This window comes from Vulpes lagopus, chromosome 3 (assembly GCF_018345385.1).
Source record: "Vulpes lagopus strain Blue_001 chromosome 3, ASM1834538v1, whole genome shotgun sequence".
Taxonomy (NCBI): domain Eukaryota; kingdom Metazoa; phylum Chordata; class Mammalia; order Carnivora; family Canidae; genus Vulpes; species Vulpes lagopus.
In genome coordinates, this window is record NC_054826.1 from 163,861,123 (window position 1) to 163,880,883 (window position 19,761).

A 19,761-nucleotide genomic window follows, 5' to 3' on the forward strand; every position below is an offset into this window, starting at 1 on the left:
GGATCCCTGGGTGGCTCAGCGGCTTGGCGCCTGCCTTTAGCCCAGGACACAATCTGGGAGTCCCGGAACTGGGTCCCGCGTCGGGCTCCCTGCATGGAGCCTGCTTCTCCCTCTGCCTGTGTCTCTGCACCTCTCTCTCTCTCTCTCTCTCCCTCCCTCTTTCTAAATTTTTTTTTCAATTTTTATTTATTTATGATAGTCACACAGAGAGAGAGAGAGGCAGAGACACAGGCAGAGGGAGAAGCAGGCTCCATGCACCGGGAACCCAATGTGGGATTCGATCCCGGGTCTCCAGGATCGCGCCCTGGGCCAAAGGCAGACGCTAAACCGCTGCGCCACCCAGGGATCCCCTCTCTCCCTCTTTCTAGAGAGAGAGAGAGAGAGAGGCTTTACATGATGGAGTCTATCACTTCATTTTATGCCTATATATATATATATATATATACACACACACACATATATATCATGAATAAAATATTTTAAGTACAACAAAAAGTTAATACATAAGAAAAATGGGATAATGAAAATTTGAAAATTACAAAAGGTTCTCAATGAAAAACAGGCTAGTTAAACTAATTAAAGTAGGTTATACACCCCAATTATGTGTTGTCACGCTCGATTAAAGTTTGCAGACTCCCATTATATCTTTATAAAATGCATTCAGGATAACAGGTTGAAAATAAGATGGGGGAAAAGGTACCAAGCAAATACTAACCAATATGTGGTGATAATTAACACAATAGGCCAGTGAGTATTAAAAAGAAAGCAGAGGAACTGTCCATAATGATAAAAGGATCAATTTAACAGTAAGATGGTGATCATAAACTTGGAAGTGAGCGTTAGCCCAGGCTTCTCATAAAGTATTCCATACCAAAGTCTAAAAACTTCAGAATGTTGATTGAAAGGGTGAATAGATCTGTGTAGTTAGAATAGCTTTCTAAAGTAACAAAAAGCTGCTTTTTGTGCAGAAAACAGAAAAGCTGAAATAGCTTTCTCAGTAACAACAACAAAAAACAGCTTTAAGCACATAGAATATTTAAACATGGTCAAGTCGATGTAGTGGATAGTTGTAAAACCTTACATCCAGCAACTGCGCATAGAATACACACAGGCTGTTGAACCCTACAACTCTCGATTTATAGCCCAGAATATATTCGGCTAGTGGGATTAAATTAGAACTCCATAGCAAAACTAGAAGTAGTTCGGATGCCACATCCCCACGTGTCACGATGGACAATAGGAGTTTAAAATACTGTGCACGGTAACGAAAATAGGTTGGCAGAAAGCAGGGCTTAGAGGGAAATGTGTTAACTTGGAAAGCGTAGATTAGGAGAACCAGGTAAACCAGTATCTAAGTTTCCATGTCAAAAATCTAGAAAACCTCAAACATGTATAGACAGTGAGGAAACCATAAGAACACTTGCTTCCTGGCATGATTTACCCCTCCACCCAAAACACAATACCTTGAACAGAAGTTTTCAATACGTTGAACAAAAAGTATAGAAGACCATGATCATCTGCTAATGGGAAACAGGCAGGGTGAAGCCTACTGAATGCTGCCACCTTAGTCCTTTGGGTTCCTGGGACACATCACAGGAGTGTCCTGGGTTGAGAGTGGGGAGGACAGGAAGGACAGGGTCACTTATGGTGAGAACAGGAAACTGCATGCCTGTGGAGATCCCTAGTGGGTCCTCAAGTCCTGGTACGTCGTGGTCAGGCCATGCCTGGGAAGAAACCCCACAAATGCAGGAAGCCCTGAAGAACCCCAAGCATTAGAGACGATTACAGCAAACCTGTACAACCCCTCAGCATAGTCCATCAAAAAGGAAGTTCAATGTCCACCTCCTTACCGCTTGCTGCAAAGTAAAAAATGTAAGTCTACTGGATTAGAGATCTGAATATTAAAGCAAAAGTATTTCAGGATGATCCAGGAGAGGTCTTGACTTTTTCAGAGCGAGAGCAGGTGAGTGAGGGGAGGGAGACAAGCAGACTCCATGCAGAGCCCGATGCAGGGCTCTCCTCCAGGACCCTGATCTCATGACCTGAGCAGTAAGAGTCGGAGCCTTAACCAACTGAGCCACCCAGGTGCCCCTGAGACCTTGACCTTCAGTAGGAATTCTCAAAACCGTAAAGGGAAAACAGCGTTTTTTTCTAATTTTTTTTACATATGAGAGTTGACCTGATTCAAAAAGTAAAGTCAAATGACAAGGTAAGAAAATGAGAACTGGGTGATAGCTCTACAAAGAGCTCCCACGAATTTATAGCCTATGAAAATGTACAAAGCAAAGAGGGAGTTAGTAGACATGGATTCATTCATGGATGAAGTTGGGTTTAAATTCACTAGTTAGAGAAATCTGAATTAAAATATATTTCACCTATCAGATTGTAAATAAACAGCAGTACTAGTTCAGGGCTGGAAACAGAAGCAGAAACTCATATTTTGAGAAGTATCTTAGCATGAGCATGGAAAAAACTTGGAAAGAATACATCTCAGTCTGTTAATACTGGTTTTGGGAGTGAAAAGGAAAGGTGAAGATATTAGCATTTTAAAATATAAATGCTGTTCAAACTTTTTTGTTTAAAAAACTTACTAGAGTAGATTAAAAGATGGCCATGATCTGAACCAGGTGGTAGACGTGGAAGCAGACAAGTGAATGTGTATGAGCTACAGTTTGAATTAGAATTACTATTACTGGATGATAGATCGGAAGGAAAAGACGGTGGAGAAGGAGGACTCCAGGATGGCCCCTGGCTTTCTGGCTCCAGTAAGTGGATGGTATTGAAATGCGGGGAGACTCCTGTAGACCCAGGAGCGGGAAGACGATGTGCAGTCCCCTCTGAACACACCCCGGTGTCTGCGGGCAAGCCCAGCCGGTGCCAGAGAGCTACTTGGATGAATGAAGCTGGAGGTCAAGGAGATGGAAACTGCAGGTAGAAGTTTGGGGGTCATCAGTAGAGCGGTTCATTTCTAAGGATTTATCCTGTAAAAATAAGTCCCACAGGTGTACACACCAATATATACAAGAACGCTGTTGCGCCATTGCTGCAAATAATCCAAACATTCAGAAAAGAGCTTTTTGGATTATTCGTGGTATTTAAGAAGAATGAAGGATTTCTACACATAGTAGCCAAAGAGAGGATCAGATGTTGTTAAATGTTAACAGCAGGTTGTAAGAGCACTTCCAGTAGTGGTGGGAAGCTTGAGTCACCGGGATATTTCTTCTGTTTTAATCTAGAAGATTATAATTATACACTAAAGTCCATTTTGTGTGACATGAGATAAGGTTTATGCTCATTTTTATTTTCATACAGGTATCGAGGGGTTTTCTGGGACCATTTTTTGAAAAGACTACTAACACCTTTGCTGAACATGAGTTGAGTGCTTAGGGACAGGTGTGTGTATACCCCCCTCCGTGTGTACACACACACCTGTACACAGGTGTAGGGGCCCGGAAGTGCACTGTTCTGTTCCGCCGAACAGACGCGTCTGTCTTTGTGTCCGTATCACGCTGCCCTGCAGATGACAATTATAAAATCTAATTAAAATTTTAAAACAACTGAAACTCACCGGAAAGCATTCAGAAGCATGCAGAAATTGCAGAAGGGTCTCATCACGCACACAGAGATAATACAAAATAACCAACCCAGCAACTGAAAGGGCTAAGAACTAAGGGTCGCTGGCCTTTGGGGTTGAGGGTGACGGCCAAGCCTCCTGACTCCGCGGAAAAATCAGGCCCATTGGCAACAAGGGCCAGAGGGTGGAGTTGGAGGCTGAAAAGGAAAAGCAACTGCAAACTGAAATCGGAAATCCAGAAGACCAGACCCCCAAAAGGAAGGAGCTTGAACTTCCGCCCCAGGATGTTTGGCGGCTCAGCTCCGCGAGAGCGAGGCCCGACCTTGAGGAGGAATCGCCGGAGCCAATGGAGCCCGGCCCTGGCCTTGTCTGCTGGGAACGGCTCATCAGAGGTGGCAGCCGTGCCCCTCCGGCAAGTGTGGGGATGCAGCTACTGCCCGCTCCGGAGAAGCTGGTGGACGTCTCGCCGGAGCACCCGGCCGCGGTGGAGCACATGTTCAAGCCTCCCTGCGCCTCCCTGCCGCGCCGTAGTGGCTGCTGCGGGGACGAAGGGCTGCACGGTGTGCCCGCGGGGACGGCCAGTGCCCCACGCACTCCTGATGACCCGTCCCACGGGCCGGCCCCCTCCGTGCAGCTGACCTCGCAGCGCGTCCGCTGTCAGTGCAGGCCTCCGTGGGAGGACACGAAGCTGGGAAGGACGAGGCCCAAGGGCAGGGGAAGAGGAAGAGGGAGCAGAGGCCCACAGACTGCCAGTGTGCCAGACTGTTCCCCAGAGGGGACGCCTCGGCCGGCTCCTGCACCTGTCCCGGCCACGGCCACGCTCACTTACCCCCCTGCTGACACCTGCCCTCTATCTATTAGCCAATTGTATCCCCGCTGAATGACTTGCCCCCTCCAAGGTGAGGGGCAGGGAGGGGCAGGAGCCTCAGGAATTCAGTGCCTCAAACAGAACGTGAGAGAAAGAAAGGAGGCAGCCGCAGACCCACGTGTGCATCGGCGGGCAGGCCAGGCCCCGGCGGGCTTCCCGGGAGCGGCGCCGGTGCCTGAGCCTTGGCTCCCCGTGGCCCAGCAGCCCTGGTTTTCGGGCGCAGGCTGGTGGGAAGGCAGGCAGCAGACAGAGGAGTCCCGCTGCCCCCTCCCGCTGGCAGCAGCCTGGCGCCCTGGAGACCCGAAAGTGGGGCTCTGGAGACTGGTGGCTGCCCGGGGGTCTCGACCACTCCTGGTCCCCTCGGGCTCTCCCCACATCTTGCCGCCGCTGCTCATGCTGGGACCCTGTGCTTTATGGTCAAGGCATCGCCACCTGCCCCTCTCAGGGACACAGGCGAAGAGGGAGCCCAGCCGGGATGTGCCTCCAGCCGCCCCCCAGCGGCTTTCTGACCGCCAAGCCAGATTCTCTTGAATAAAGTATCCTAGTCTGGGGGAAAAAAAAAAGCAAACCCCTCAAGGAATTTGTTGAAGCCTGTTTGAATAAGGAGCCAAGCTTTAGACCCACCGCTAGGGAGCTACTGAAGCACGAGTTTATAATACGCCGCGCAAAGAAAACATCCTAGTTGCCTGAGCTCATGGACAGGTTCAAGGGATGGAAGCCGAGCAGAGCCATGAGGACTCTGGCTCCGAAGACTCAGACACGGAAACGGACACGGACAACCAGGCAGCTGGGGCAGCGACTCTGGGGACTGGATCCTCACTATCCGAGAGAAAGATCCAGAGTCTAGAGAATGGAGCGCTTCAGCCTTCGGACTTAGGAAGAAATAAGGTGAAAGACCTCCCAAAGAGGCCTTTCTCTCAGTGTTTATCTACTATTATTTCTCCTCTGTTTGCAGAGCTGAAGGAGAAAAGCCAGGCGTGTGGAGGAAACATGGGGTTCCCAGGAGAACTGCGAGGGGCCATGGACCTAGCGGAAGAGGCCTGCCCGGGGTCTGGGACACCATGGTGGCCCGGCTCGTCCAGCGGCTGCACAGATATTCTCTAAGTGGCGGAGGATCTTCATCCCACTGAAATTCCTTTGGCATTTGGGGTTTTTTTTTTCTTTTTTTCTTCTTCATCCTCTTCCTCTGAAAAAGTCAACGAGAGCCTTTGCCGACACCGCTGCAGTGGTGTGCCATCTGGGGGCCACCAGTCCTGGGGCGCACCGGCCTTCCTTCATGGGCCTCTGCCAGAAGGAGCCGCTCCGTGTGGCTGGGAGGGTCAGCACCTGCAAGCGATCATTTTATTTTCTTGTTCTTGTTTTCTATTTGTAGCCATCGTGCACATATCAGGGAAAGTGTCTTTAAAAACAAAAACAAAAACAAACCCTGAAATGTATATTTGGGATCATGACAAGGCAACTGAAGAAATGAAATCTCAGGTACCCTCCCCTCCGTGGGAGACAGAGAATCGCTCTGGTGGGTCAGTGTACAGATTTGTATATAGTGTCATTTTTACGGAACCCCTTTCAGCGTGCATAAGGAATCCCTGTACACATTGGCCAAGTGCTTCTGTAGATAATGTCAGTGGAGTAAATATTTGACAGGCCATAAAAAAAAAAAAGGATCGAACTTGATAACTGCGTGCAGACCGATGAGGAGCACCGGAATCGGGGGAAGCTGAGCGACCTGGTGGCCGAGCACCCGGACCACCTGCATTATCTCAATGACATCCTGATCATCAGCTGTGAGCTCCTCAACGATGTGCTCACGGACCATCTGCTCAACAGACCCTTCCTACCCCTCTACGTGTACTCGCTGGAGAACCAGGACAAGGAGGAGAGCGCCCGAAGACCAGCCTGCCCCATTCTCCCTATCTCCTGTCGCAGGTCTTCCTAATCACACATCGCGCACCCCTAGTGAACTCCTTGGCTGAAGTCACCCTGAACGGTGATCTGAGACGTACGCTAAGACCCAACAGGATGATCAGAGAAGTTGTGTAAGTCATTAGCGTTGGGACTGCTCTAGACCTTGATGAGAAGCCGCTGCTCATTTCAAAAAAAAAAAAAAAAAAAAAATCCTCCTGCGGGAGCCTCCCCATCCCCCTCCCCCCCCCCCCTCCCCCCCTCCCCCAGACCCTGCTGCAGGAGCCTCCCCCACCTTGGGTTCCTGGGAGAAATCCTGTGAGCACGGGGCCTGCCCACCTTCCCCAGTTCCTCTTAAACTGCTCGCGTGTTGTCGCGCCGGGTGTCCCGCGAGGGCTCCGAGGCCCCGGGGCAGGCTCCGTCCTGTTTCTTCAGGTCCCGACCGGCCACTGCGCCGCCGCCGCGCGCCCCGGGGGCCCCAGGAGTCGGGGTCCGGCCCGATGGCGCCCCGTTAGCGCCCCGTTAGCGCCCCATTAGCGCCCTTTTAGCGCCCCATTAGCGCCCCGTTAGCGCCCGGTTGGCGGCCCCGTTAGCGCCCCGTTGGCGCCCCGTTAGCGCCCTTTTAGCGCCCCGTTGGCGGCCCCGTTAGCGCCCCATTAGCGCCCCGTTGGCGCCCCGTCAGCGCCCCGTTGGCGGCCCCGTTAGCGCCCCGTTAGCGCCCCGTTGGCGGCCCCGTTAGCGCCCCATTAGCGCCCCGTTGGCGGCCCCGTTAGCGCCCCGTTAGCGCCCCGTTGGCGCCCCGTTAGCGCCCCGTTAGCGCCCCGTTAGCGCCCCATTAGCGCCCCGTTGGCGCCCCGTTGGCGCCCCGTTAGCGCCCCGTTAGCGCCCCGTTGGCGGCCCCGTTAGCGCCCCGTTGGCGCCCCGTTAGCGCCCCATTAGCGCCCCGTTGGCGGCCCCGCTAGCGCCCCGCGGGCGGCCGTGAGGAGGCGGCGGGCGGCTGCGGCCCCATGAGCAGGCCCCGCGGCGGAGCCCGAGTCCGTGGGGTGCTCGGCCCTCCTGTGGCCGCACCGTGTCCGGGAGCCGCCCCCCCCCCCCCAGGCTCCGCGGGGCCGCCCGACGTGCGCGGCGAATGCGAGGCCTTAAGACGCGGGGAGCAGAGCGGGTGAGCGCCGCCCTCAGCCGGGGCGTGACCCGGGGTCCGGGGATCGAGTCCCGGTCGCGCTCCCTGCGTGGAGCCTGCCCCTCCCTCTGCCTGGGTCTCTGCCTCTCTCTCTCTTTCATGAATAAATACATAAAATCTTTAAAAAATAAAATAAAATATAAATAAAAAGGGGTCCGGTGAGCACGGCCGGCTCAGGCCCGAGCACGAGGCCTCCCGGTGACCCGCCGAGGCCCACGAAGGCCTGTGAGCCCAGGGACAGCAGCGCCCGCGGGGACACCCCAAGGGGCTGCGAGGTCGCGGCCGGGAGCCGCCGTGTCGCCTGCCCGTCGCCAGGGGGCGCCGCTGCCTCGGGCCATCGCGCTCCGCCGGCGCCGGGCTCCCAGGGCCGCCCCCCGTCCCCGGGCTTGGAAGGCCGCTGCGGAGAGGGCCCAGGGGTCGCTGCCCCCCAAAGGAGTCGCCTTCTCCGAATAAAAACGAGGAGGCTTCCGACGCAGCCGGGGGACGACGGCTCCGCTCTGTGCGAGCGAAAACGCCCTGAGTCGTTGGATAAAACCGCTGACCCCGCTAGGGAGCCGCTGCTGCAAAACTGCCCTTGCTCGGACTCGCCTCCAAACGCTCGCAGGTGTGTAGCTGACAATAGCCAACCGCTGTTTTATTCTCCAAAGGATAGTTTGGGGAAAAAAGTCTCAAGTCCGGGTTTCCAATGAGTTCATGGGTAGAAGACAAAAGTTTGGGGAAGGTTGAAAGGGTAAACGCTTTGCTCCTCCTCGAAACACACCATGAGTAATAATGTCATTATTAGTGCATGTTGTTCCAGTGAAGTTTAAATTACATTTTTTGCTTTTTCTTCCTTAAAAACTATATAAATCCTACAGTGATGTGTTTTTTTGTTTTGTTTTGTTTTGTTGTTTTTGGTTTTGTTTTGGAAGTTCTACAGAATCAGCCCAACAGCAGAGGAAGACTGTGGGGCGTGCGTCCGGCTCCCTGGCGGCCAGAGGGGACACCAAGGAAGCCACCCGAGGCCAGGGGACCAACGCGGATGACGGGGAGCACGGCATTTACACATGATTTTTAGAGATCTTCTCATTTCCTGGACGACGTGAAAAGGCAGAAAAACCAGACCCTCCCCCAAATGTGGGAGCGATGGTCCCATTGATGTTCCCGCCGCCAAGAGCGGTTAGGGACCCACGCGCCGCCCACGCGGTCCGGACTCGCTGGAAGGCCTGGGGCGGGAGCCGGGGCGCCGTCGGGGCGCGACGACCACAGCCTCGGGCCTGGAGGGCCCCTCGGGTCTGCGCAGTGAAGGATGCTCCGGGCACTCGCCCCCTCCCTAACCCGACACCTGGCCGCGCGACCTGGGGGCGCTGGGTGGCGGACGCTGCTCTCCACCGGGTCCCCCCAGGTCCTGGAGCCCGCGGGGGGGAAGGCAGGCCCTGCTGGCACCTGCCCGGACACTAGGGCCCCCCCAGCTGTCACCCGCCCCCCACGCTTCGGCCCCCAGCTGGCACCTGCTCTGATACTAAGGCCCCCCCAGCTGGCACCTGCTCCGACACTAAGGCGCCCCCAGATGGCACCTGCCCTGACACTAGGGCCCCCCCAGATGGCACCTGCTCTGACACTAAGGCCCCCCCAGATGGCACCTGCCCTGACACTAGGGCCCCCCCAGATGGCACCTGCCCTGACACTAGGGCCCCCCCAGATGGCACCTGACCCGACACTAGGGCCCCCCCAGCTGGCACCTGCCCCCCACTCTTTGGCCCCCAGCTGGCACCTGCCCCGACACTAGGTCCCCCCCAGATGGCACCTGCCGGGACACTTGGGCCGAAGCTAATTTTGTTGCTGTTGTTAACGGGGGTTGGAGGGGAAATCAGGTGGAGAGCGAGGGTAGTTGAGATTTCATCTCGGAGTTGCACTAGGTTTTGTTTGGTCTCCCCTTCCGTCCTTCATATTTTCAGGGCGCCCCCCCCCCCCCCCGCAACAGGGCCGCCGGGCCGGCTCGGATCCCGGCGCCCAGAGGACCGAAGGGCGCGGTTCCCGGCGGCTGCGGGGGCGGGGGCGGGGGCCCACCTGGGCTGCGGGGCAGGGGAGCCGCCCTCGACCCGCTCGCGAAGGGCTTGGGGGGCGTCGGCCGCCAGGTCGGGAGGCGGGGGGGGCGGGGGGGGGGGGGGGAAGCGCCAGGAGACGGTTCAGCCCCCACCGCTCGTGGGTGCTCCTCCCGCAGAGAGGAGGGGGAGGAGGCGCACGCAGGGAGGGGGCACCGGGTAGGGAGGGGAGGATCGGGTAGGGAAGGGAGCACGGGCTGGGGAGGGGGGGTCGGCGGGGGGGAGCACAGTTAGGGGGGTACTAACTGGGGAGGGGAGCACGGTTAGGGGGGTACTAACTGGGGAGGGGAGCACGGTTAGGGGGGTCCGCCTAGGGAGGGGGCACGGCTAGGGAGGGGAGCATCGGGTAGGGAAGGGAGCGCCGGCTGGGGAGGGGGTCCGCCTAGGGAGGGAGCACGGCTGGGGGCCGAGCAGGGTTGGGGAGGGGGGTCCGCCCAGGGAGGGGAGCAGAGCTGGGGTGGGGGGGGTCCGCCCAGGGAGGGAGCACGGCTGGGGAGGGGGGTCTGCCCAGGGAGGGAGCACGGCTGGGGAGGGGGGTCCGCCCAGGGAGGGGAGCACAGCTGGGGTGGGGGGTCTGCCCAGGGAGGGAGCACGGCTGGGGAGGGGGGTCTGCCCAGGGAGGGAGCACGGCTGGGGAGGGGGGTCTGCCCAGGGAGGGAGCACGGCTGGGGAGGGGGGTCCGCCCAGGGAGGGGAGCACAGCTGGGGTGGGGGGTCTGCCCAGGGAGGGAGCACGGCTGGGGAGGGGGGTCTGCCCAGGGAGGGAGCACGGCTGGGGAGGGGGGGTCTGCCCAGGGAGGGGAGCACGGCTGGGGAGGGGGGTCCGCCCAGGGAGGGGAGCACGGCTGGGGAGGGGGGTCCGCCCAGGGAGGGAGCACGGCTGGGGAGGGGAGCATCGGGTAGGGAAGGGAGCACCGGCTAGGGAGGGCGGGACCGGCAGGGAGGGGAGCACAGCTGGGGAGGGGGGTCCGCTAGGGAGGGAGCACGGCTGGGGAGGGGGGTCCGCCCAGGGAGGGGTCCGCCGGCGCTCGGGCAAGCGCCCCCCGCCTTCTCCCCGCCGGGAGTTTCCACCGCGCCGGAGCCCGCCCCTCCCCCGCCCGCCCGGCCCCTCCCCTCCCCCTCCCCCTCCCCCCCCCCCCCCCCGCGCCCGGCCCGGCCCCGCCCTCCGCCGCCGCCTCCAAGGGGCGGTCCCCGGCGCGCGCCCCTGCCCGCGGGCGAGCGGGGACCGGGGCCCAGAGCCGACGGCGCGGCCCGCAGCATGGAGCGCAGCCCCGCCGGCCCCGCCGCCCGCCCGCGCCCGCGCCCGCCGCTCCCGCCGCCAGCCCCGGGGCGCCGCCGGGTCCCGCGCCCGCCGCCGGCATGAGGGCGCCCCGCGCCGAGGGGGGCGCGCCCCCGCTGTGCCCGCGCCTCAACCACTCGTACCCGGGCCTGCAGCCGGGCCCCTGGGCGGCCGAGCGCTCCGCCGCGGCGCGGGCCAACGCGACGGGGCCGCGGGCCGCCGGCCAGGACTGCGGCGCGGTGTCGGTGGCCTTCCCCATCGCCATGCTGCTCACCGGCTTCGTGGGCAACGCGCTGGCCATGCTGCTCGTGTCGCGGAGCTACCGGCGGCGGGAGAGCCGGCGCAGGCAGGCGTTCCTGCTGTGCATCGGCGGGCTGGCGCTCACCGACCTGGCGGGGCAGCTGCTCACCAGCCCCGTGGTCATCGCCGTGTACCTGTCGCAGCGGCGCTGGGAGCACCTGGACCCGTCGGGCCGCCTGTGCACCTTCTTCGGCCTCTCCATGACGGCCTTCGGGCTGTCCTCGCTGCTGGTGGCCAGCGCCATGGCCGTCGAGCGCGCCCTGGCCATCCGCGCGCCGCACTGGTACGCGAGCCACCTGCGGACGCGCGCCACCCGCGCCCTGCTGCTCGGCGTGTGGCTGGCGGCGCTCGGCTTCGCGCTGCTGCCGGTGCTGGGCGTGGGCCGCTACGCCGTGCAGTGGCCCGGCACCTGGTGCTTCATCAGCACGGGCGGCGCGGGCAACGGCACGGGCGCCCCGCGCGACCGCGGCGGCCTCTTCTTCGCCTCCGCCTTCGCCTTCCTGGGGCTGGCGGCGCTGGCCGTCACCTTCGCCTGCAACCTGGCCACCATCAAGGCGCTCGTGTCGCGCTGCCGCGCCAAGGCCTCGGCGGCGCAGTCGGGCGCGCAGTGGGGCCGCATCACCACCGAGACGGCCATCCAGCTCACGGGGATCCTGTGCGTGCTGTCGGTGTGCTGGACGCCGCTGCTGGTGAGGCGCGGGGGCGCGGGGGGCGCACCGGGGACCCCAGCGCGGGCGGCACCTGCAGGGGCGCACGGAGTCCCGGGGGCGCGGGGGGCGCACCGGGGGCCCCAGCGCGGGCGGCACCTGCAGGGGCGCACGGAGTCCCGGGGACGGGGGGGGCGCACCGGGGGCCCCTGCGCGGGCGACACCTGCAGGGGCGCACGGAGTCCCGGGGACGGGGGGGCGCACCGGGGGCCCCTGCGCGGGCGGCACCTGCAGGGGCGCACGGAGTCCCGGGGGCGGGGGGGCGCACCGGGGACCCCAGCGCGGGCGACACCTGCAGGGGCGCACGGAGTCCCGGGGACGGGGGGGGCGCACCGGGGACCCCAGCGCGGGCGGCACCTGCAGGGGCGCACGGAGTCCCGGGGGCAGGGGGCGCACCGGGGGCCCCAGCGCGGGCGGCACCTGCAGGGGCGCACGGAGTCCCGGGGGCGGGGGGCGCACCGGGGGCCCCAGCGCGGGCGGCACCTGCAGGGGCGCACGGAGTCCCGGGGGCGGGGGGCGCACCGGGGGCCCCAGCGCGGACAGCACCTGCAGGGGCGCACGGAGTCCCGGGGGCGCACGGAGTCCCGGGGGCGCGGGGGCGCACCGGAGGCCCCTGCAGGGGCGCACGAGTCCCCGCCCCCCGCCCCCGGCGGCGACCTCGCAACTGAGCTCTGAGCTCGCATCCACCTGCCGAGCACCTTTACTTTTCTTTTTTTTAAATATCTATTCATGAAACGTTAGAGAGACAGGCGCACACACAGGCAGAGGGAGAAGCAGGCTCCATGCGCGGAGCCGGACATGGGACTCGATCCCGGGTCTCCAGGATCACGCCCTGTGAGCCACCGCGGCTGCCCTGCCCAGCACCTTTAGAGGCCCCGGAGGGCAGGGGTCGCCCCGCGGGCGTTGCAGCGCCTGGGCGGAGATGGGGGCGCGCACCGGGTGCGGCGGGAGCAGAATGGCTCGGCGGGCGCTGAGCGCCTTCTCCGTGTCACACGCCGGGCCCTAGCGCGACAGCAGGCGGGGACCCCAGGCGAGCGCAGCCCCCCCCTCCCCGCCCCGGTGGCACCCAGGGCGCGCCCTTGCTCGCGGCCCGCTGGGACTGGAAGCAGGACAGCACAGCCCTTTGGAATGGCGCTGCGGCCCCCCTCCGGGAAGCGTTTGTAAGGGACGTCCAGACTGCGGGCCCCAGGGCCCGGGAACTCTCAGCGCTTGTGCCACCGCAGTTATCCAAGAATTGGAGGGGACAGGAGTAAAGGGGGGAGAAGGGGGGAATGGAAAGGGCTGGAAAGGCCTGGAGACACAGGGTGACCCGGGACAGATTGCAGCAAGCAGTGAGGCTGCAGGGAGTGCAGGTTGGGGCGGAGGGAGCTGAACAAAAAGGAGTCCTTTGTGAGCGCTTGGACTTGCACACGTCCAGAGAGCGGCAGCTACGCTAGGAGGTCCCGGCCCTGGGCCAGACCCACTTGCTTGGACTTGCTAAGGCTACCCGCGATGGAGGCCCCCCTCCGTGCCAGGCGCTTTGCAGCTTTGCAACGTGCTTTGCTGAATGAACCCAAGCGCCTTGGGTTCATTAACCCCATAGCACAAAGCTGCTACTATTTCCATCCCCATTCCTCAGATGAGACACCTGAGGCTCGGGGAAGCAGTGTTGCCGGGGACCACGGAGCCTGTGAGCGCAGGGCTGGGATGCAGACCCCCTCCCGCCCGGAGCCTCAGTGTTCCCATCTGCACCAGCGCCCCGGGGAGGCTGGAGGGAGCCTGCCTTGAGCATACCCCGAGGTCCTACCGCCCTCGGGACAGGCAAGGGGCAGGGCAGCTGGGGGCCAGGCCTGAGACTCAGGGTCGGGCGGCAGGGGGGCAGCACTTTCTGGCTCCTTGCAGAGCCGCACAGCCTGGGAGCTAGTGGTGTCCTTAGTACCCAACCTGGCACTTTCCAGATTTTCCTGTGTGGTGCTTTTAGCTAGAGATTTCTGTGGCTAAGTGTTGGTTACGAACACCTGATGGACGGGTGTCTGTTTAGGTTCCAAGCCGCAGGCTCTGGAGGAGGCATTACAGGAGGAGGGACCTGGTCGTTGTGTCAGGGGTAGCAGGTGGTGCCTTGGACCTGGGACTTTCTTAGACAGTCGGGGGACACTTCTGAAATCCGTGGACACGGTTTTCAGAACCACACTCACGGAGTCTTTCTTTTTGGTGATGAAATATACCTAACGGGAAACTTGCCATTTTTAAGCGTGCAGTTCAGTGGTATTAAGCATATTGAGGTCGCGGCGCAGCACATTTAGTTTTGAATTTGTTGTATTTAAAAATAGAACCTTAGTTCCTTTTCCCCTCCCACGCCTGCATTTGGCAAACCGGATATTCCAAGGATACCTGGGTTTCACTGGTGTAGTAGTACTTGGAGCACAAGTCTTGGCTTCAAATCAGTGACATGTGGTGACGAGGAGAGTTATGTTGGGACCTAGCTGCTCACGAGTCACTGCGTGGTCACGGTTCTGCGTTCCAAGGGCTGGAACTCAGGCTGATGTCACCACCGTGGCTTATCAAAACCAGCACCAATTTTAGACACATTTACTTCTATGGTTGAGGAATGGAGTATATAGGTGGCCAAACAGAAGTGGGGAGAGTTCTAAAAAATAAACCTTTTATTAAGGTGCTAATCATTAACATGACTTTAAAAGCGAACAGAGTATATGAATTTTTCAGAGCTGCCATTTGAAGCTGAGTTTGCTCTTATCAGGCACTTTATATTCTTTGAGTTTGCTCTTATCACACGCTTTCTATCCTAAAACAAATGCGATTAAATCATGTGAATAAAATGCTTACCTATACAGTGAACCCGACAGAGAGAAACCATACAGTGTGTAGGGATTTCAGCAGCGCGATTCTAATGCCTCGGGCACGGTAGCCCTAAGAATTTAGGTCAGTTTTGAAAGTTGTGAGCTGGGGTGGCCAAACCCACTCTCTCTTAAGAAAGACATATCTGGAACTGCTCCTATTTAATTTCTGCTTTCAGAAAATATTAACTGGTTTGCAACTTTTTACTGGACACTGTGTTGACTTGGTTCGTATAAAAACATTGATCTTAAAATGAGATAAAGTCAACGTGTAATCATATCAAAGAGGAGAAATTCATGGTTTCCAAAGTAGGTACTTCTTAAACCCAAGTTAACGGTTTAGTCTTCTCTTTTGTGCACCATCCAAGTTAAAGCTTCAAGTATCTTCAGAAAAATCTGTAGGAGAAAGTTATTGCAAAGGAAAGAAACTGGCAAAACTGCTTTCTCAACAGGTTAGGGAACTGTAAGAATAAAAACACTAGAAGTTAGTGAATTGAATTTTTAGTCATTAATGTTAAAGTGAGATTTTTTTTTTTTTTACAACTGTTTTATAATTACAGGAAAATACAGATTCCCTGTTCGTTTTTTTTTGAGCTGGGCATAGGACACTAACCTAATTATTCAAACTCCTTACTTAAAAGGACCCTGAGTGGGATCCCTGGGTGGCGCAGCGGTTTGGCGCCTGCCTTTGGCCCAGGGCGCGATCCTGGAGACCCGGGATCGAATCTCACGTCGGGCTCCGGGTGCATGGAGCCTGCTTCTCCCTCTGCCTGTGTCTCTGCCTCTCTCTCTGTATGACTATCATAAATAAATAATAAAATAAAAAAAATTAAAAAAAAATAAACTAGAATATGAGGTCTTTAATAAGTCCTTCCTGTGGGACCCAGGAAATTGAACAAAATCCCCTACCCCTGGACAAGCAGAGCAGGACTGACTCTATTTTAAAAAAAAAAAAAAAAAAAAAAAGGACCCTGAGTATGTCTCATTTTGAAGACTATCACAACTATAATAATATTTAATGTTACTGCTGGAAAACTTAGCAGAGAAGAAATACCGTAATAAAAAAACATCCAACCTGCAACAAGTTTCTACTACTTAATACCTAGATAGAGGTTTATCTATGGTGCAAACAAAACTTTTTTTTTTTTTTTTTACTTTTTCTTTTCCCCAGAAACTTCACAAAATATAGTGGGAGATGTGAAATTGAGAATGCAGGGGCAAATGATGTCAGTGTGATCGACGATCTACAATTCGTAGTTGCCTTATGTTTAATGTGTGGCATCAAATCCTATTGGAATGTCAGTTGACTCAGCAACGCAGTCCTTTCAACTTTTTATTATTAGTTTTTTATGAACCTAATTCAGCAAATAGTCCAGTTATTAGACATGATAGCCAAGTTTCCACAAACAAGAATCACCTCGGGGGGTTGTTCACAAAAAGCCAGGAGTACATTTTGTGTTTGTGTAAACCTGACACTCCCCCAACAGGTGGAACGTGGCTAACAGTGCAACTCTCTTAAAAATGGTAAATATAAAACTGACATTGTGAAAAGTGAGGTCTGAGGAACAAAGTTTCTCATCTACAACTTTGGAACTGGATAAAAGCAGCCGTAGAAACCTTTGCCTTCCATCCTGAGCCTATAAATTCTGCTCAGTGTCCACAGACACACACAGAGATGCTTCAGTAGAAGAACATATTTCACAATGTGGATGTGACTGCTTTTATTTTTTTTAAGATTTTATTTATTTATTCATGAGACACAGAGAGAGAGAGAGAGAGAGAGAGAGAGAGAGGCAGAGACACAGGCAGAGGGGGAAGCAGGCTCCCTGTGGGGAGCCTGATGCGGGACTCCATCCCAGCACCCCGGGGTTGCACCCTGAGCCCAAGGCAGACGCTCAACCGCTGAGCCCCCCAGGCACCCCAATGTGACTGCTTTTAAATTTAAAGAATCACTGATATATTTTGACCAAATGAAACAGGCCTTCAGTATACCACGTGTGATAAATACAGGCGATAGATTACAGAGGTAATCCTGTTTATTATACAGAAAAGTACTACGGAGTTGCTCGTCTCTGCCTATAAATTTCTGCCTTAGGATGTCGCTTCAGGGAAAATGATTACACCTGTGAATTGGCATTATAGGAAAAATCTTCTCTAATATGTTTTTATAAGAATTGAGATTATTTAGAATTTTTTTACTTTGTTTAGTACAATACAGCCTAGGCACTGTGGAAGGGATATTAAGGAGACTTACTTAAAATTGGCCAGAGAGCTATACTCTTGTTCAGAGAAGCAGAATCCCTACATTTATGAGTGAGACAATTAGAGAACAGTGCAAGAGTCGATGTGATTAGTGCCTGTGGCTCTGGAAGGAACGTCCATCTGAATTTAGCAGAGTATACTTCAGGGAAGAGGTGAGATGGCAAAGCTTGACCTTGACTGTGCCCAGGACCCAGCACAGAGCATACTCACTGGAACCCTGGAAACACGCTTTGAAAAGGTTTATGGGATCAGATTGAGGTTGTTAGGATGAACCTGGGATGAGGACGGCATTCTTTTGCCAGTAAACCACAGGACCTCTATTTGGGGCTTCTGAATAGGGGAGAGGGTTTTTACAAGGTCGAGAGGGTTGCGGGGTGTGGATAGACTGGGGCTAGAAAATGGGAAAGAGAGATCAGTCATGAGTTGCTTTTGCAAAGTCAGTCAGGGCTTTAGGGTAGAGACAGTGGGAAGAGATGAGTCAGAGAAGGAAAGGCAATAGAGAACTAACCCATCAGAAATGGTCGATTTAAGGAGTGATTGATTATGAACGTTTTTTTCTGCATCTGTCCTCTTTGTTGCAGTTACTATTGTCACATCCATTATCCCATTTTAAATGCATCCTGTGAGATTGCCACTATTTTCTACATCATTCAGAGAACTCAAGAATAAAGAATATTAGAACCAGATTTAGTTTATTTTCAGTTTTTGTTATTGCTGATTTGTCCGTTTTTGCTTAGATAGAGGACAGAAATTCTAGCTCTAATAGTGGGCCCTGGGCAACCTGTTACCCTCTTATCTGTAAAGTATGGTGGTAGCACTCATAGACATTTAGGGTATTTTTCCCATCTATGTTACTCTCAAGTTCTCTTACCGGAAGAATGATGGTTCAATGAACAGGAATGGGAAATGTGGAAAGGGGACTGGGTTACCAATTTTTTTTTTTTTTTTGTAAGGACAGGCTCATGAGTCACTGGGGTTTTGGACAGAGTACATATGCTGATGGCGTATTATCAAAATGTTATATCCAGAAGCCAATATAACTTGAAGATTAATGAGAGAAATCAGGGCTCAAAAATGTAGATTTTTTTTATTTTGAGCATAACAGAGGGAGCTAAGAATTAAACAGTCCTTAAGCCATTCTATTTGAAGAAATTCAGATGGTCTAGAGTTGTAACATAATTGTGACTCATTGGCCTTTCTCTTTTGAAAAAGGTGTAAAGGTCAAGAAATCAATTATGAAAGTTTCCACGAGTTCAGTTTTTTTGGAGTAACGTTCAGGACTGTGCACTGCACCCATGTGTCACAGGCAGTGATTCCTCTCAGGGTGCAGAGGGGGTGGTGGTGAGGGGTTCAGGCTCATGTTTCAGTTTCCAGTTCTAGCCTCGCGTTGCAGGGAAGCCAGGAGGGAAGTCCTCCCTTGAACTCATTACATTTGTGTAGTATTTTTTTTTAAGATTTTTTAATTTATTATATATACAGAGAGAGTGTGTGCAGGGGAGGGGCCGGGGAGAGCATCTCCAGCAGACTCCATGCGGAGCATGGACACTGCACCGGGCTCCACCTCAGGACCCCGAGGTCAGGACCTGAGCCAAACCAAGTCAGTCACTTAACCCACTGAGCCACCCAGACGCCGCACATTTATGTGATATTTTTTGTAATTCGCCAGCATTCCACGTTTATCTCACTCAAGCCTTAAACCTCAGAGGTCTACAACTGCAGCATGTCAAATTTTGGCTCTCTCATTTTCCTCAATTCCATATCACAGAGAGAAGTAGGACATTTGTGTTTCAACTCCTCGAAACACAGTATTTCTTGAGGATTGTTAGATGGCGTCTCGAGTACCCCTTCTCCCTAGAAAATTCCAACTTTCCTAGATTAAAGAAGAGAACCAAAGGAGCCTGATTTCCCCTGGGGCTCCCCTGCGCTCTTGACCGCTCAGTATATGTCCGTATTTTACAGTAAATACAGTAAGTCATTCTTATGCAGAAATAACAGTTGGGCAACAGTGGCTTCTGTAGCGAGGGGGGCACCGCACACACACACCCAGAAGTAGCACCACTGAATGCAAGAAAATCTCTGTGCTCTTTACTCAGAACGCTTGTCTCTCCCTTTGGTCATTGGCCACTTTACCCGGCATTCATTGGGCGAAGGCTGCCCAGCAGTCGCCCCTCCCGGATTGCCCGCCCTCTCAGGTTAGGAGGCACTTGATTGGCAAAGATGCCTCCATCCTCTCTAGCCGGGCTTGGGCGCTCTGGCCCTTGGGCTCCACAGCACTTGCCTTGCATCTCCCACTCATGGGCTGAGTCACACTCCCTTGGCCGTGGGCTACTTGGCCTCCTGAGACCAGGTCCAGCTCCCCTTGTGTCTTCTCTTTTCCCTGCAACGGCCATAACTGCGCACCTTCCCAGGTATGCCCGGTACCTGGTTATTGGTTAGAAATCTAAGCGCCCAATTCAGAAGACCCTACCTGGTCCCAGTTACATAAGCAGTTAATGGTGTAACTTTAGACAATTCACCTGTTATCTTTGTGAACTATTTGCTTCTCTTTGGGAAAATAAGAAGAAAAACACCTCCCCAGCCCATTTCACAGGACTGTAATGAGAACCAGTGTAAATCTGTGGGAGCATAATTGGGAATATCCTTTTAGGCTTATGAATACTATATGATGCTCTTTCTACTGGATGATAGTGTTGAATTCTTGTGTTCAGGTAGACCTTGCCCCCGGGAAGCTGAAGAAAAGAGACAAGTGATGTTTCACAGCTCAATTAGTTA

At 55.5% G+C, this 19,761-nt stretch overlaps 1 protein-coding gene and 1 pseudogene across 4 annotated transcripts in view; both read left to right on the top strand.

The window, feature by feature from the left end:
* The first annotated feature begins 2,729 nt into the window (after positions 1–2,729).
* On the top strand, positions 2,730–4,888 carry LOC121487935 (annotated as a pseudogene).
* A 5,968-nt stretch (positions 4,889–10,856) lies between these two features.
* The window catches only part of PTGER3 (prostaglandin E receptor 3), a 185,555-nt gene continuing 176,650 nt past the window's right edge, over positions 10,857–19,761 (top strand). For all 4 annotated transcript variants that reach the window (XM_041750834.1, XM_041750833.1, XM_041750831.1 and 1 more), the window contains exon 1: positions 10,857–11,875. In XM_041750834.1, coding sequence (XP_041606768.1) covers positions 10,967–11,875 — 909 coding nt within the window. In that variant the 5' untranslated portion in view covers positions 10,857–10,966. The remainder of the gene's footprint in view (positions 11,876–19,761) is intronic.